The 16,405-nt window shown below is 50.2% G+C and overlaps 7 protein-coding genes across 7 annotated transcripts; 5 read left to right on the top strand and 2 right to left on the bottom strand.

The window, feature by feature from the left end:
- Positions 1-126: 126 nt before the first annotated feature.
- On the top strand, positions 127-1,101 carry BGZ61DRAFT_347053 (uncharacterized protein; the record flags this gene model as incomplete). The annotated part of the gene is made up of 1 exon (XM_046239939.1): positions 127-1,101. One exon carries the CDS (start codon positions 127-129, stop codon positions 1,099-1,101), a length of 975 nt encoding a protein of 324 aa, XP_046106447.1.
- An 893-nt stretch (positions 1,102-1,994) lies between these two features.
- BGZ61DRAFT_530136 (uncharacterized protein) lies at positions 1,995-2,537 on the bottom strand (the record flags this gene model as incomplete). Its single annotated transcript, XM_046253518.1, has 2 exons — positions 1,995-2,369; positions 2,445-2,537. The coding sequence occupies 2 exons, from the start codon at positions 2,535-2,537 to the stop codon at positions 1,995-1,997; spliced, it is 468 nt and encodes a 155-aa protein (XP_046106448.1).
- Positions 2,538-2,553: 16 nt separating this feature from the next.
- BGZ61DRAFT_347448 (uncharacterized protein) lies at positions 2,554-3,138 on the bottom strand (the record flags this gene model as incomplete). The annotated part of the gene is made up of 1 exon (XM_046239976.1): positions 2,554-3,138. A coding segment is annotated over one exon (585 nt), but the record flags the coding sequence as incomplete, so codon positions are not given.
- On the top strand, positions 3,128-4,324 carry BGZ61DRAFT_492132 (uncharacterized protein; the record flags this gene model as incomplete). The annotated part of the gene is made up of 6 exons (XM_046250512.1): positions 3,128-3,188; positions 3,573-3,682; positions 3,824-4,022; positions 4,065-4,078; positions 4,109-4,226; positions 4,263-4,324. The coding sequence occupies 6 exons, from the start codon at positions 3,128-3,130 to the stop codon at positions 4,322-4,324; spliced, it is 564 nt and encodes a 187-aa protein (XP_046106450.1).
- Positions 4,325-5,737: 1,413 nt separating this feature from the next.
- On the top strand, positions 5,738-6,915 carry BGZ61DRAFT_415908 (alcohol dehydrogenase GroES-like domain-containing protein). Its single transcript, XM_046243368.1, has 2 exons — positions 5,738-6,075; positions 6,129-6,915. Exons 1-2 carry the CDS (start codon positions 5,772-5,774, stop codon positions 6,872-6,874), a joined length of 1,050 nt encoding a protein of 349 aa, XP_046106451.1. The 5' UTR covers positions 5,738-5,771; the 3' UTR covers positions 6,875-6,915.
- An 824-nt stretch (positions 6,916-7,739) lies between these two features.
- Positions 7,740-9,360, top strand: BGZ61DRAFT_347154 (uncharacterized protein; the record flags this gene model as incomplete). The annotated part of the gene is made up of 2 exons (XM_046239946.1): positions 7,740-8,190; positions 8,285-9,360. The coding sequence occupies 2 exons, from the start codon at positions 7,740-7,742 to the stop codon at positions 9,358-9,360; spliced, it is 1,527 nt and encodes a 508-aa protein (XP_046106452.1).
- A 6,439-nt stretch (positions 9,361-15,799) lies between these two features.
- BGZ61DRAFT_347939 (uncharacterized protein) lies at positions 15,800-15,997 on the top strand (the record flags this gene model as incomplete). The annotated part of the gene is made up of 1 exon (XM_046240022.1): positions 15,800-15,997. A coding segment is annotated over one exon (198 nt), but the record flags the coding sequence as incomplete, so codon positions are not given.
- Positions 15,998-16,405: the final 408 nt, after the last annotated feature.

Raw genomic sequence — 16,405 nt, forward strand, 5'->3', positions numbered from 1 at the left:
CAACGCCGGGTTGCTCTGCTCTTTCTATAAGGGTTGCTGGATGGAACACCCTGAAGACGTTCCGCAACGAGTACTGCATTCAGCCATATTCACTTGATCCTTATTATCAACAAAATCTAAACAGCCATGCGTCTTACACTTGCTACTCTGGTGGCTGGCCTCTTCAGCTCAGTCGCCTTCTCATCACCCACCTCACATCCCGGCGCGTCCAAAGTTAAGACACGACAGCTCATCCAAGTCCCCAACGTCTGGATCGAAAACTTTGCCGTGCGTTCCAATGGAGAACTACTTCTAAATACCTTCAACGATGGCAGATTGTACTCCTTCAATCCCTCCAAATCACCTCCCACGGCCCGCGAGCTTCTCAAGCTCGAAGGCGTCAACGCACTCACGGGAATCACCGAGGTCGGCAAGGACGTCTTTGTCATTGCCGGGGCCAATATCGATCAGGCCACCGTTTCTTTCGAAGAGGGATCTCAGAAAGTGGCGCTCGTCGACTTCCGAAAGAGCAATTATGGCAGCCCTTCAGTTCGGGTGATTCTTGAAGACCAAGATACTACATTCCTCAATGGCTTGACTACGCTGCCTCGCCACAAGCACATCATTCTCGGTGCAGCCTCTAAAACCGGAGAAGTTTGGCGCATTGATACCAGGACGGGCGCAACCAAACTTGCTTTCAAAGACGAACTACTGGGCACTGTTCCGTCGGGGCCGTTTCCTCTTGGTATCAACGGCCTCAAAATCTTCAAGAACTACCTCTACTTCACCAATACCGCTCGCCAATCCTTCGGGAGAGTCAAGATTGATGAATTTGGAAACAAGAAGGGCGACGTTCAAGTCATCGCTCAAGCACCGGCTGGCTCAGCGATTTCACCTGACGACTTTTCACTGGACAAATTTGGCAACGCATTCGTTACTTTCCACCCCAACCTGCTATTTAAGATTACTCCAGATGGGAAACAAACCGTCCTTGTCAACGGTACACTTGCCGGGCCAACTAGTGCCGCCTTTAGCAAGGATGGTCGAAGCCTGTACGTTGTCACGGGCGGCCAGGGAGTGGAAGAGATTACGGGCGGGCAAGTCGTCAAAGTCAGCCTATAAAGTGTGAGTTATGTGCCTGAGGAGTCGGCCTATAAGGGACGAGTTGTGGGTTTGAGAACTCAAGCGGCCTGTATCAGTTTGCGATTCAGTATTTAAAGCTGTCACCTAATTACGATTGCGTTAGTAAGAAACTTGATTTAGTATTCAATTTAAAGTCCGGTATTTATCAACTTGCGATACATAGTAATCATCTCGACCTGTAGACGTACATGCCCAGGCACTGCAATCGAAAAGAGTCCTTTACTTTCTCTTACACTGTGCCCTCTCGAGTGCAAGCCAGCTAGGAGTCGGGATGACAAATACAGACGCCCGCGCTGGCCGTATACAAAGCCCAGCTCCACTGCACTCTGCCGACAAACTTACCAAACCACTTGACTCTTCCATTGTACCTGGTTTGCGCAACTTTTGAATTCTCAAAGCCAGCAGCACATCATCCTCGAGCTTTGGCTGCATAACGTGGGGTGATGCCGCGGATAGGGACGCCTGGGGGCCTTTGCAAACGATATAACAACAAGTGGTCTGCCTAGGCGGCTTGGTAGACGGCCTCCAGAATCCCCAAAGTTTCAGTTAAGCTCGCTTCCTCTTGTCATCCTTTCTCTTCTTCTTGCCATTCCCTTTCTTCCCCTTAGTTTCCTTGGGCTTCTTGATCTTTTGCTGCTTTCCCGACATTCTCATAGCTCCGGTGTTAACAATTTCGGTCACGGTGTTACTCGGCTGCACTCGCTGCTGTACTCGTAATAGCCTCTTTGATTTCTTGGCCAATTTTCTTTCCCAGAACCCTTTTTGTTGCATTTGTCACCCCGGAGGATGTCATTTCACCCCACTTCTTCGAGGGCCTGCTGTGGCTTTGCTCTTCCGATGATGAGTACCTCCGAACAATGCCTCCAGGGTCCCTATGCCATTGGCGGAGACTGAGATATAGTGTTTGTCGTGTTTGCTTTCTTCGCCTTGCCTTGAACTGACTTGGAGGTACCTTCCCCGGTATCTGACGGAGCCTCTGTCGCATTTTTCTCGTGGGATGCCTGCGACTGGATCATCAATGTCCCGTCCTCGTCTCGTTTAGATATCGTGGGTAATTTAGTGACAATGGCCACCACCGCCTTTCTCTTCTTCTTCTTGTTCTTGGGAGTCTTAGATTGAGTAGCTGGTAGGCTTCCACAGTCGACATACATGTCCTCGGACTGCTCGCCAGACAGGACGTTGCCGCTGCGGAGAACCATACCCTTTTGCTGAGGCGCAGCTTCTAGTATGACACCGCCTTGGTGGCTCTGATCAAGTATCAGCAATGGAGAAGATGCACAAAGAAGCGTGTATATGGTGGCCTTGTTTCATGGCCGACTTACTTGTGATATCACTGTCACTCTTGCCGCATTAACTGAGCCCTCGTCATGCCATATTGCGCGGTATACCGCATCTTCTTCCGGGTTTCCTGCCATTGAATGCAAGAGTTTTTCAATCGTCCGCACTTGGCCCGTTCTTGATCGCTGTTGCCACACTGTCTTCTGAATGGCCACCGGGGAAAATCTTTCTATCCAATACGCACCTCATCGACCAGCCTAGCTGGTATCTAAAGTCTTCGGCACCCTGGACCATGGGGTGAACCGCTTCGATTCGGGACATTGCACGGCCCCCAACAATGCCAGTCAGTATTGGGAGTTCCACGAGTTGCATATTTGTTCCCCCTCCGGGATTGAATCGGTCGGGTGGTGGTGGACAGAGGATTGTGACGACGTCGTCGTCAGCGGCGATGTGCCATGCAAAAAGGGCTGAGGCACCTCTCATGTATCTAGACCGGGCCTTGTTTCCATTATTAAACACTTGGACGCACAGCGGGTTGTTTCCATTCGCCAACGGCCCCATGGCGGTTGACAATGTCCGCATCTCTCTCCTATCGGCCCATGTCTGCGCCTCGGAGCGAATGTTGCCGGTCCACATAATATGCCTGTTTCGACGCCATGACGTGCGGAGCTGTTGACTAATTTGTGCTGTCTGAGTGACCGTCAAGAAACGGAGAAGGAAATTATTGATGGTAGGAGGGTTAGGACCATCGGAAGATGGGCCAGACCAGACTTGCAAACAAATAAATCGTATCCAAATCAAATTAAATAAATACAAATCAAATCAAATCAAATAAAGAAAAAGATCAGCCAAATTAAATTAAATCTTAAGGCCTAGATTTATTTGGATATTTAAATTTATTTAGATAAGGGGTTGTCCAACTAGCATTTGCATTAAGACGAGTCTCAACCCTACTTCTACCTGAGATCCTACTCAGTTTAGTAAATAACTCGTATCTCACAATTAACCCGTCACGCTATTTCAGCTGATACTGCCTATTCCAGCACTATATTCAACTCGCAAGATATAGTTAAGCAGTTTGTCCCGATATATCAACGGTACTTATATACCTCGGACTGTAGCCTGCTGAGCTTTGCAACCTCAACTATCCCTAACAATCCTGCTCTAAATAGCTCAGTCTATAAATGCCAATTATAGAGCAATACCTTTAATAACTCCTTCGACTACTCCCAGTAACCTCAACGCCCCCCTAAGCTTCGATCTATCTAATACCAACAGAGAGGTGACTATAGATACTTCCTCCTCGATCGACTACACTGGCTATAAAGGTATTGATTGGAATCGCCTTTTAGGGTACTGTATCTGCAAATAAAGACAAAGGCCGCGGATGGGATAGGTCTGGGAGCACGGATTCGATATCAAGAAAGACAGTTCTGGTTGCCGATTCTGGCTCTGTAAAGACTGTCACAAAAAGAAAGCTACGATCACTTATATGTACGACGCTGCTTCTACGAGCCAAGCAAACGGTCATATAGAAGATGTCCACCGCATTAATCAAGACGGGCCTATATCACTGCAGAGGAAGAAGCAACGCACCCTCTTTGATATGGCTAATCTGGACTGTCATCGACTGTAGGACCAAGTGGTGATGAATGTATTTATAGCGTCGTTTGATCCTGTTCGCTTTTAGTATTTACTTGTACGCTAGGTGACCTGCGATAACGTCCCGTTTAATAAGCTTGAGAGCCCGTATTTCCGCAAGCTCATAGGATACGCAAACAGCGCTATCATCGAGTCAGGAAGTCTCCCTACCCATACTACAATCCGTAAATAGATTGTACGGTCCTTTAATCGTCACAAAGGCGTCGTGACTGAGATACTTGGTCGCTCACTTGGCCGTATTAATATCTCCTTTAATGCGTAGTCCTCTTGCAAGTTCACCTCCCTTCTCGGCCTTGCCGTGTACTTTCTTGACGACGAAGGGAAGTTTCACACATTCCTTCTAGGCTTGCCATAAATCGAGGGTCGTATTAGTGGCGAGAACCTTGCCGATCGCGTTAGTGAAATAATTCACGAATATGGGTTTGAGGATCGCATTGGGTACTTTGTCGCAGACAATGCGGAGAGCAACATCGATCACTCAGGATAGAACAACATGGCCACGGATTCCAAGCTAAAAATTTCGCCTCTGCTGGTCCCTATGGCCGAAGCAATCCCAGTGCCAGCCCCAGCTACCCTACAGTTAGCAGGGTCGGCTACAGCTGCACCAACTACAACCAACATACCAAGATCCATCCAAGCTGTCATTGGGGCAATGGAGGAGTACAACAAAGCGGGGCGCTGATTCAGCTCCATCCGCAAGCTAGCTACGCACTGCTAGTCTATTAACCATCAACGATCAGGACGTGCATCATGTCCCAGTCCGAGTCTTCTTCGAGCTCAGTGAGCAGTCAAAGACGTCGAACTCGAAGCCCTAGTCCTAGTGGTCAATTACGTCCACGAAAACGACAGCGACAGAGCCGACAAGACAGGGTCAGCCCACCCTTACTTGCCAACAGACCACGGTCAGCAAGCAGCATAGCACCAAAGTATCGGCCAGTAGTACGGGGCCGGCGACGAAGATACACTCGGAAATCTCTTCACATCTTATCCAGAGACTTTCACGACAGCTACACGACCCCGTGGATTGCGTGGGACGAACGGGCCACCATTGGAGCTGCGATTCGATCACGAGATTCATCTTTTGAATAATTTCCAGTCCTCTGGAGGACGGGAGCAGCGAGTCAAGTACCTATACCAGGGCCCGAAGCTGACCAACCCCCTGCCTACTCTTGGCATGGGTTTATAATCTACCCAAGCCTTTCAGTATGGACCGGATATAGAGTCCTTAAGTCCGCCGAGCACTCTGCATTCACATCGTGAGCTCTAGCCTAGCTTATCCCGGTGTGCAAGCCTCATAAGGTTAGTATGCCTAGCTGTTAAATTATAGCGTGGCCTTGAACCTAAAGCTTGACATTCTCTATTGCTCCTAGTCTACTTTTGGGCTGCTTTAAGGCCTGTCCCTATCGTTCTCAAATAAGGTTTGACATTGCATTGATTGTTAAGCACGCGTTCCACTTTTCCAATTGCAAGCTCGCGTTCTTCGGCATTAAGTAAATATCTCCATTTCACTCGTGTATCGCGCTTCGGAAAACATTCAACTTATCGCACTTCGGAAATGTCAGAATTACCGAGACGTGAATATTTACCTATTAGTAGAGAAAGAACTAGTATAAAATCACGAAGAAGAGCTTTATTACCTATAGATCCCAACGAACTGTTAAACTCAGACTTATCACTCTTATCCAACAAGTTTTTACTCTCCAACTTCCATGATGGCGTCTTCTATCAAGCCAGTTCTTCCCACCTCCTACAAAGCTGCCGTCATTGAAGCACCCGGAGCTCCTTTGAAAGTCATCGATGTTGATTTGAAGAAGCCCGGTCCTGGCCAAGTTCTAGTCAAGGTTCTTGCTTGTGGTGTTTGTCATTCCGATGCGGGACTTCAGCAAGGTCATTTTGGGCCACACCTTTTCCCGCGCGTCCCAGGCCACGAGATCGTCGGGGACGTTGTTGAAATTGGCGAGGGAGTCAGCCGCGTCGCGAATGGAGACCGTGTTGGAGGGACTTGGCATGGAGGTATGGCGGATCTACACTTATGACTGAACACCCCGGATTAATTCATGTCCTAGGTCACGACCATACTTGTCGCCAATGTCACATGGGGCTCTTTCAAATCTGCGACAATGCCGTTTCTAACGGCATCTCTCAAGACGGTGGTTATGCGGAATTCGTCTTGCTTCGTTCCGAGGCAGTTGTCAGAGTTCCCAAAGACCTAGATCCGGCTCAAGTTGGTCCTCTGCTCTGCGCTGGCGTCACAGTTTTCAACAGCATCCGTAAGATGAAAATTGAACAAGGAAACCTTGTTGCTATTCAGGGCATTGGTGGATTAGGTCATTTGGCAATTCAGTACGCCAACAAAATGGGATACAAGGTTGCGGCTCTCAGTTCTGGTCCAGAAAAACGAGACCTTGCCTTGAAACTCGGAGCGCACGAGTTTATCGATTCCAGCCAAGTTGATCCTATTGAAGCACTCAAGGAGTTGGGTGGCGCCGCACTCATTATTGCCACAGCACCCAACCCCAAATCCATTGCTCCTCTCACGGGGGCGCTTAGGGCAGCTGGAAAGCTTTGCGTGCTCTCGCCGGTGGGCCAGCTTGAGATCAACAGCTTTGATCTGATTTCAAAAGCCGCGTCTGTTCATGGTTGGCCTAGTGGGCATGCTTTGGACTGCGAAGATGCAATCGATTTCGCGCGGACGCATGGGGTAACGTGTCTTGTTGAGCGTTTTTCTCTCCATAACGCTCAAGAAGCGATGGATACAATGATTCAGAATAAGGTCAGGTTTCGAAGTGTTCTGGTTATGGGATCGGAATAGAAGATGGTCAAGCTACATTTAGAACTTGATATTGTGTTGACGCAATCAAGACTGGTTGATACTGCTGCCTTTTGTCTTTCAGTCAAATCCGTGCGAGGGGCACACAAATGTGAACGTTATTACACATATTCCGCGATTAAGTTGGAAGGGCCTGAAGTTCTGATAATTGCGACATGGCCAACTCAACCTACCACCATGAAGATTACTTTTCGTCTGAAAGTTTGTGCATATGGCATTTGCCACGGAAACCTTGGGACAAAGGTATGAACTGTGAGTGGAATCTTGGTTTCTCGAGCAAAATGTGGGAGTGGCATCTTTGATAACGACTTAATAACAAAGTAATGACCGACGACGGGGTCTTCCAGCTATTGTGGAAGACTACAATTCATATCTATATTCTAGTATCCCTGAATAAGAAGTTTCTTTTGATGCTTTCCCGCGCTCTAATTGTGACGAATAGTCGAGTATAGCGTTTCTGTTTAAGGTTTTGTGACACTAGTAGAATATGCCTAGGCGACTGTCTCACGTGGAATCTTGGGGATGCCGTCAGTCGCACCTTGTGACCAAATAACGAAGATTTGTAAGACGTAGACTTTTAGGTTGGTAAGCAACTTAACCGGGCGAATGCTGGAGACTACTGCATAGTTCAAGTCCGCTAACTCCGTGTCCGGCTCTGACCTGTAACTCCGTCTTCACTCCCAATCCCCAGCAATGTTACTCTATTTAAAGCTCTCAGTCCTGTATGATATGTCTAAGTAAGAAGCCTTCAAGTCCTAGCCCATGGTCCCATCTTGTTAAACTAGCAGGCCCACCGATAATAAACCACCCCCAGACCCAATTGTGACTATATCCCATTTGAGTTACTATGTCATCTCAACTACCCTCCAGCTTTAAGTCCAGCCGTCCATCCCAGCAACGTCTATTAAAGCTGCTTTTGAAAGGAGGAACAGTGATCCTCCATGCTCCTGACGACCACATTCAGATTCTCAAGACTGATATCTTGATAGAGGGCAATCGAATTTCCCAGATAGGCGAGGCAATCTCTAGAGATAGCTGTACCAACACTATTGACTGCACCTCAAAGATTATCTCGCCAGGGTTCATTGACACTCATCACCATCTTTGGCAGACTCAGCTTAAGGGAAGGCATACCAATCACCTCTTGCTTAATTATATAGCATCCGGGAATCTTCAATCTTCCAACTACAATCAAGGCGATATCTACTGGGGTCAGCTGGGGGGCTGCCTGGAATCCATCAACGCAGGAACCACGACAGTCTTTGATCACTCACACATCAACTGCTTTCCCGAAGCTGGTAAGTAGTGGGGCATTGGGAGGACCAGTACTCACCGAAAATAAAGCTAACAGGAACCTCTGGTATCTAGCTCCGACGGCCATCTCTGCAACAGTGTCTTCCGGCATTCGCTGCATTTATGGATACTGCCCAACTCCACGGGTCACCTCTTGGTCGCCATTCACGCTGGCGCCTGATGTTCTTGCAATATGGGTCATAGATGGCCTTGAGAGCCTTGCTACGAAAGCACCTTTTAGTGACGGGCGAGTGACACTTAGGTTTGCGTTCGATCAGTGGTTTCTGCCCTCAGAAATCATCCAGGATACCTTCCGCAGAGCAAGAGCTGCCGGAGTCAAGTTGGCAACAACTCACGCAATCCGTAATGCTCAGATCAGCATGGCCGACCCGATTGAGCATATAGAGGCCCTCGGTCTTCTTGATTCTGACATCGTCTTGAGCCATGCCAATAGCATTCCAGCGAAAAGTATCAAGGCAATTGCAGACGCAGGAGCCCATATTAGCAGCACGCCTTCTGCAGAAATACAAATGGCAGCCGGCTATCCAGCATATCTGGACGATAATTTGCCAGGAGCGCAGAAGCAGTCGAGTCTGGGCATCAACTGTCACAGCAACCAGGCCGCCAGCATCATCTATAAGATAAGGCTCGCTTTGCAAGCTTTGAGGGCCAAAGGACACGAGAAGTATATTAATCAGGGAAAAGCCCTACGACATGCTCTCAAGACCGTGGAGGAGGCATATAACCTCGGCACAATACAGGGCGCCAGAGCATTAGGAATAGAAGACCAGATTGGAAGTATCGCTGAGGGGAAATTGGCTGACTTAGTCATCTTTGACGGGAACAGCCCCGAGCTTCTGTGTGCGACAGAACAAGATCCAGTGGCTGCAATCGTGCAGCACAGCAGCATTGGCGGCGTGGAAATGGTCATTGTGGACGGCATCATTCGGAAACGAGAAGGGAAGCTTCAGGAAGCGCTGGTCGAACCAGCGTTTCAAGACATTGCAGGCGACGGCCCCCTGCAGTGGAGTCAGATCGCAGCTGAAATCCGGCAGTCGAGGGAACGCTTGCGAAGACGCGAAGCCAAGGAGCAGAATCACAACGAGGTCAAGAAAGGACTTATCCAAAGCTTTTACATAGATAAGTCTAAGTTGGTGGGCGAATTGAGAAAGTAACAGTGTATTAACTTATTACTAATTATCTCGTCTAAGAGTACCCCCTGCCAGGTGTCAACCAGGGGTCTGTATCTACCCACTTCTATCCACAACCACCTCAACAGTAATAGAATAGATAACTTACTAAGCCAACCTGAAGTTAAATTAATAGAAATAGACCCTATCTATTAACGTAGATGCTATCTACGGTAATACAGAATGCCTTAAACGCTACAGCGGATTAAGAATATCCCGCCAGTATCAGCCTTATAATCTCTTAATGCTATTATCAGACTATCTACTCCTATTTCCCTTATTAACCTGCTAGTCCAGTTTATCCTTAGGTACCTTAATCTCTATACTTCTAAGAGTAATTTTATTATAGTTTTCTATTAAGCTGGCCTTAATTTATAATCTAATTATTTAAGTAGTAGAGATTATATCTATTTTAAGTTATATCTACTAGATTATAATTATAAAATTAGTAGCTAAGAAGGTTTTTTTATATTTAGTAGCTATTAGAGGTATATTAAGTATATTAAAAACTATCTTAGCTAGCTGGGAATATTTAAACTGGTATTTTATTTAGTATCTTATTAAATTATCTTTTAAAAAGAGCTTTAACTTATAAATAGAGAGTAGCTAATAATTTAATTTATTAGCTAGTAATATAAATAATTATAATCTACTATAAAGTTTATATTTTAAATAGATAATTTATTTTTTCTTATTAAAATTTAAACTTTCTATATTTATAGAAGCAGGAGATAATATTGTTGGATTGCTTATATGACGATTTGATGACCTTGAACATGTGTGTTGTTCTTCCCTTTTTCTAAGGGACGGGCCTAGAGCCTGTCTTTTATACATGATGAAGACGGCTGCTGCCGGAGGCGGCAGTCCGTCGCCGCCGCACAGGGGCCGGGGTCCTGTGTGCCCCAGGGACCGGGATCGCGGTCACAGGGCCGGCGATGGAGGGCTCGTCGAGCCCTGCCCGAATAGGCCCCTTATCCCTCACGTGACATCGTGGAGCCCTGATATTCCATGCCTCCAATTCAACACGCCCCTTCAGCTCGAAGGCACCGCCTTCGGGCTGACCTCCGGCATGATGAGGGCTTCCTTTTCCTCCTCCAGTTCCTGCTCCCTGTGTTGGGCCAGTCTCGCCGAGAGGTCGGCGAGCTGTAGTTGTGTAATAAAGGTCTCAAAGGCCTCTCGAGGGAGGCTCTTTGTAAAGCCGTCAGCAAGCAGTTGGGCTGACGGAGTGTAGATAACATCGATCCGGCCTTGTGTGATTTCCTGCTGAAGCTAGTGGTTATGTATATCGACATGCCGTAGTTTCGTATGCAGCTTGATGAGTTCCTCCTTAACTAGACGGATAGTCTGTTGGTTGTTGCATTGAATAGTCACTTGCGAAGGAGGGGCGATTCCTCGCCGAGCAGTCGGCGACTGCAGGTCGATCTGTAGGGATGAGATCAGTCGGCTTGCAAAGAGAGCCTCCTTAGCTGCCTGAGAGAGAGCTAGTAACTCTGCCTCTGTTGTTGACGTTGTGACTGTATCTTGCTTATTGGCTCTCCACGAGGTCATACCGCCGAAGAGGGTCATTGCAAAGGCCTGTGAGCTCCGGCGGTCCGGCGAGTTATCCGCGAAACTAGCATCAGAAGCCACCGAAAGGCCGTCGTTTTCGCTGCCGGGCTCGGCCCCGTATTGCAAGGAAAGACCCCGTGTTCGTAGGAGATACCAGAGGACCCGGTCTGCGGCTTCGTGATGTTGGGGGCCTGGGTTCTGGTTGAATCGTGCTAGCCTGCTTGATGCAAAGGCGATATCCGGCCGAGTCATGACTGCGGCGTATATGATTGTCCCGACTTTCCGTTGGTATAGGTTGATGAGCTGTGGGGTTGACTCGCAGTCGGAAGGAAGGAGCTCTTCGAGGGCCATTGGGGTCTTATGCCTAGGGTTCGGCGAGGAATCGGCGAGCAGTCGGCGGGCTTTGTCGATATACACGGACTGGGAAAGCCATAGCCTTCGGGTTGCTCGGTCTCGAATAACCTCAATGCCTAGGAACCAGTGAAGAGGCTTCCCTCCCTCAATATGGTAGAGTTCCTGAAGGGATTCGATCAGCTTGGTTGCCTTATGTTCTAGGGTCTTTGGGTAGCAGAGGACGCAGTCATCCACGTAGAAGAAGAAGATGATTTCTTCGTGCAGCCAGCAGCAGTCCTCGCCGGGTACTCGCCGAAAGCCTAGCGAAAGTAGGCCTTTCTCGAAGTGTTGTTGCCATAAAAGAGGTGACCGTCTGAGGCCGTACAGAGCTTTGCGAAGCTTGAGGATAACGCCGGGTTTTCGGTATCCAGTCGGCATTTCCATATAGATATCTTCGTCGAGGTTGGCATGTACAAAGGCGTTAACTGCATCATATTGCAACATCTTATAGTCGAAGCGGTTAGCTAGGGCTACGAGCGTTCGGAATGATATTCCGGCTAAGGTGGCTGCATAGGTATCTCGCTCGTCTTTCGGCTGCTGGTCGCCACGGATTACCAGCCGTGCTTTGATCTTAATGAAGCGGCCGTGTTTATCGAGCTTGTATGTGTATACCCAGTGGCAGCCGAGTACTCGGCGACTGCCTGCTGCTGCCTTGGCGACTTCGATCCATGAGCCTGCTTCCTTATGACTCTGCAGGTGGGAGGTTTCGGCTGCGATTAGCTGGTGTCTATATGGATGTTTATCTATCTGAGCATGAGAGCTGGGAAGCCGCTCCAACAAACGCCACGGCGTTCCGGCCAGTGGCCTTTCCGCAAGGGGTTTTTCCCCTCCACACGTGTAAGTATCATCATGTGCGCGGTCGAGAGGGCGAGTTGAGCTTCCCCCTACTAGCTTCGGTGAGGAGCTGGCCAGGCTACCTTCCTTAGTCTGATAGGAGCGTCTGCGATGCTTTGGCCCTTGCAGGCTGCCCGCTAGGAATGCAGCCTTGAAAGACGTCCTTGGCGTCACCCTTTCGGGGACGACTCGGCGAGCCTTTGCTAGCTTTGTTCCTCCGGTATCATCACCATCCGGCCGCCCCCGCCCCTCCACGTCTAGACAAACAGCTAAGGCGTGGAAGAAGGCTGATGGGGGTGAATCCGGAGGCGTGGGGAGAACCTCAAACTTGGAGGTAGTATAGGTATCCTGCTCGGCGGGCTCTCGCGGGGAACTCGGTTGCCTATCGCCGTGCACAGCGGGCGTTATCGTAGAATTCGCGGGCCTATCACCGGCATTCTCCTGCTCTAAGCTACTAGAGCCTGGCAAAATCTCATCTGGTTCCTCATCAGGTAGTTGTGATGACCACGCTGGAGGCGGCTCTGTTGCTGCAAGCAGCTCTCGGATACGTTTCTCAATAGCTTCTAAGTCTTCCTTTAGTAAATCGTCCCGAAGGCTCTCTAAACGCCCGTCGAATAGCTGCTGTTCATTAAACGTTACATCCCGCGATGTGATTACTTCCTTTGATAGCGGATTCCAGATGCGGAAGGAATTGCTTGATGTATAACCGACTAGGAACCCGATCCAGGCTCGCGGAGCCTGCCTTTGGAGGCGGTTTCGTCGGAGTTGCGCATCTGCAGTCAGCGTGAAGGCTTTGCAGCCGTATGATCGCAGGTGAGATAGATCAGGTTTCGCCGTGTTGTCAGTACGGTATCGTAAATGAAATACTTCGTAGGGAGACTTCCAGCCCCGGCGAGCACTTGGCGAGCGGTTGTAAAGATAGGTAGCTGCCTTGACTGTCTCGGGCCAGAGGTATGCCGGGAGCTTGGCTGCTGCTCGCATTGCACGGCTTTTCTCAATAATGACTGCTGCAACGCGTTCCGCGCCCCCGTTCTGGGCTTGAGTATTGGCGCAGAGGGCTCGCATCGGATCCCTATTGCTTCTATTTCGGCAGCCACTCGGCGGTGGGTTGTCGAGAGCTCGTTGTCACACTCGAAGACCTTGACTGTAGCGCCGTATTGTACCTCCATCATCTTAATGAATGTCGTAAGAGCGGCCCGAATCGTAGGCGTTGACCGGTCGGTAGCATAGTAGTCCCACGCATACCCGGAGGCCCGGTCTACCATAATCCATACGGATGTATAGCCTCCATAGCCGGTTTCCATCGGGTGGAAATCAAGGGCAATTCGCTCTCCAGGCGCCGCCCTTACATTGGCTTCTCGTGGAGCGCGGCAGACCACTCGGCGAGCCTTCGCCACACCGCAAGCGTCACAGTCGACTGTTGTGATCCTTTCAGGGCCTTGAGGGTCGCCTAGCTTCAGCCTGACGCCCCGAGCTGCGTTCGTAAGGTGCCTGAGGACATCTGGGCCCGGGTGGCCGAGTCGCTGGTGCCACGTATGCGAATCCCCTTGGAGGGGCCGGCGTTGGCTCCACGATGTGTACTTCCGAGTGCGGCGTGAAGGCGGCGTGCGGTCGACGAGTAGTGCCGAGGCACTGGCGATTCGTCGTCGTCTGTAGCGATGTATTCGAGGACCTGTTGCCCATGGAGCTCTTCGATCTCTCCAAGGTGGCTGCCATCGGCCCTGCGTAGGCAGTTGTTGCCTGGTCTTGTGTCCCACCAGAACCCCCGTTTCCTTAGCTGTGAAAAGGATACTAGATTCGAAGTGAGAGCTCTGCAGTACGCAACGTTGAATAGTCGGAGAGAGGTCGGCGAACTATCGGCGTTTCGTAGGGTTATCGTAGCATCACCGTAGCCGTCAATTGGGACCGGCTCCGTTCCTGACCACAGGAAGTCTCCTATCGGAGCGGCTCTGAGGTTGTGCATTCGTTTGGTATCTCTGAAGATGTGGATTGACGCCCCTGAGTCGAGAAGGTAACTCCGCCGTAGTGGATAGGTCTTGGCGACCATTAGGCATGCGTTCGCTCGTGCCTTTCCTCGACAGAAGCTTAGGATCTGGCGTCATTGCAAGTCGGTCAGGGTAAGCTGCCGAATTCGGTCTGCAACCCCATCGATATTGCTATCGATACGTTCCTTTACCATTGCTTCTGCAGCCTCGTTTGGTCTCCAGCCGCTATAGCGTAAGGCGGGGAAAGCGTAGTAGCACTTCGGGAGAGGGTGCCTGCGGCTTAGGCAGGCAGGGCATTTCATGTCTATAATATTAGTATCACTTCGTTCCCTTCTCTTTCCGCGGCCTCTCGCCGAGGACTCGCCGGCATGGCCCTGAGGAGCGTGGAATGCCCCGGGAGCAACCTTTCTGCGTTGCGGAAGGTCCGGGCTGTCTGCGATTACTCGGCGAATAGCTGCCGTTACTGCCTGGACTGAGAGGGCATTCTCGATCGCGTCGTCCGTCTTCGAGGCGTCATATGCGTTGATCCATGACTCAAGAGGGGTGCCTCTGAGGGCCCTGACTAGGTCCTTGAACCACTGGCTTGCCTCCGTTGCTTCTTGTAGCTTGACAGTCTGAGCCTCTTCGATTGCTATTTCCCAGAGAGCAAGCCACTCGCCTGTTGCCTTATATGTCGTTATGTGGTGTTGGAGTGGTTTTGCTAGGAGTTCGCGGAGGGTTCGGCGAGCCTTCTGGACCCTTTCGTCGTAGGCGTATGCAAACTTGGTTTGGAGGGCCTGTACCCAGTCGGCTAGGGAGTCGTCGGCTCGGCAGTTCTGTTGATAGAGAGGAACTGAGATGCTCTCTTTGATCCAGTCTTGGATGACGTCTAGGCTCTTCTTCGTCTCCTTATACTGCCTCTTGCGGTATTCGTAGTTGGCCCACATCGCGTTGTAGGTTGAGAGCCCTTTCTCTGTGAGGTCTGTCACATCTGACGCTCGAAGGGCCGAATCCTCGCCGATTGCTAGGCGAGGGTCCTCCGAATCGGTCTCCGTGCCGGCGGCCGCGATGATCGTGTCGGTGGATGTGGAGCTAGGGATCAGAGACTCCGTAGTCGCGCTCGTAGCGGCCCCTTTTCGCTTGCGAAAGTCTGTAATTGCTGGAGGGGTCGGCTTCACAAGGTGTAGCTTGGGCTTGTTGGTCTTTTCCGGGTCGAGGTATTCCCAGAGGTCTTGGTTCAGGGCTTTCGTCTTGAGGGCTGAGGACCAAGGAATCCAGTCATCGCCTGTAACAAGCTTGATAGTCGTCATCGCGCCGAAAGCTCGGCGAATCGTCAGCGATCCGGGGGAGAGAGGTTTGCGAGTGGTAAGGGCGTGTAGCACGTATCTGACTGTTAATTGTTGGATTGCTTATATGACGATTTGATGACCTTGAACATGTGTGTTGTTCTTCCCTTTTTCTAAGGGACGGGCCTAGAGCCTGTCTTTTATACATGATGAAGACGGCTGCTGCCGGAGGCGGCAGTCCGTCGCCGCCGCACAGGGGCCGGGGTCCTGTGAGCCCCAGGGACCGGGATCGCGGTCACAGGGCCGGCGATGGAGGGCTCGTCGAGCCCTGCCCGAATAGGCCCCTTATCCCTCACGTGACATCGTGGAGCCCTGATATTCCATGCCTCCAATTCAACAGCACTAGCTTGGGTTGCCACGCAGGGATTGATTGCTATCCCAGGCACGACTAAAGCCTCACGTCTGGAAGAAAACTGGGCGTCTCGAGATGTCGTGCTGACGGAAGAGGAGTTAAAGAGGATACGAAGGATTGTAGACGATGCTAAGCCGGTTGGAGAGAGGTTCTCTGCCATCTTCCAGTCGATAGTCGGTCACTAGATTTATGGCAGTTTACTGCAATCACCATACTGCAGTTACATGGCATCAAAATAAACCCCTTCAGTCTGTATTATCCTGACAGTCTTGATGGCTCCTACGGTCACCCCGCCCCTGTCTACTTGCGTTGCCCCCCGAACCTTTGCTTTTAACACAACCCCGCTCGGCTGTCGCGTGCAATATCCGCTGTGTTGTCAAAGGCTTTGAATTCTCGAGTGGGCACGCAATCGAGCCAAATGATTGTAATGCTCTTGGATCCCCGGGTCGCGTCAACCATGGTGACGGTGTAGGTCCTAGAGAGTAAAGACTGCGTGAGACAGTGTCATGAATGGCCAACTTCCTAAGATGTATTGTATGCATCTGACCTCTTCAGTGTCTGGACTCCACGATTCAGAATCGTGCCTCAAACGC

The sequence above is a fragment of the Ilyonectria robusta genome (genome assembly GCF_021365365.1).
Source record: "Ilyonectria robusta strain PMI_751 chromosome Unknown BGZ61scaffold_6, whole genome shotgun sequence".
Taxonomy (NCBI): Eukaryota; Fungi; Ascomycota; class Sordariomycetes; order Hypocreales; family Nectriaceae; genus Ilyonectria; species Ilyonectria robusta.

Excerpts from the sequence above, each read along its gene's own strand:
- BGZ61DRAFT_415908 (XM_046243368.1), top strand. The coding sequence starts at position 5,772 with ATGATGGCGTCTTCTATCAAGCCAGTTCTTCCCACCTCCTACAAAGCT. Across the intron at positions 6,076-6,128 it reads TGGAGGGACTTGGCATGGAG|GTCACGACCATACTTGTCGC; the intron begins GTATGGCGGATC and ends TTCATGTCCTAG.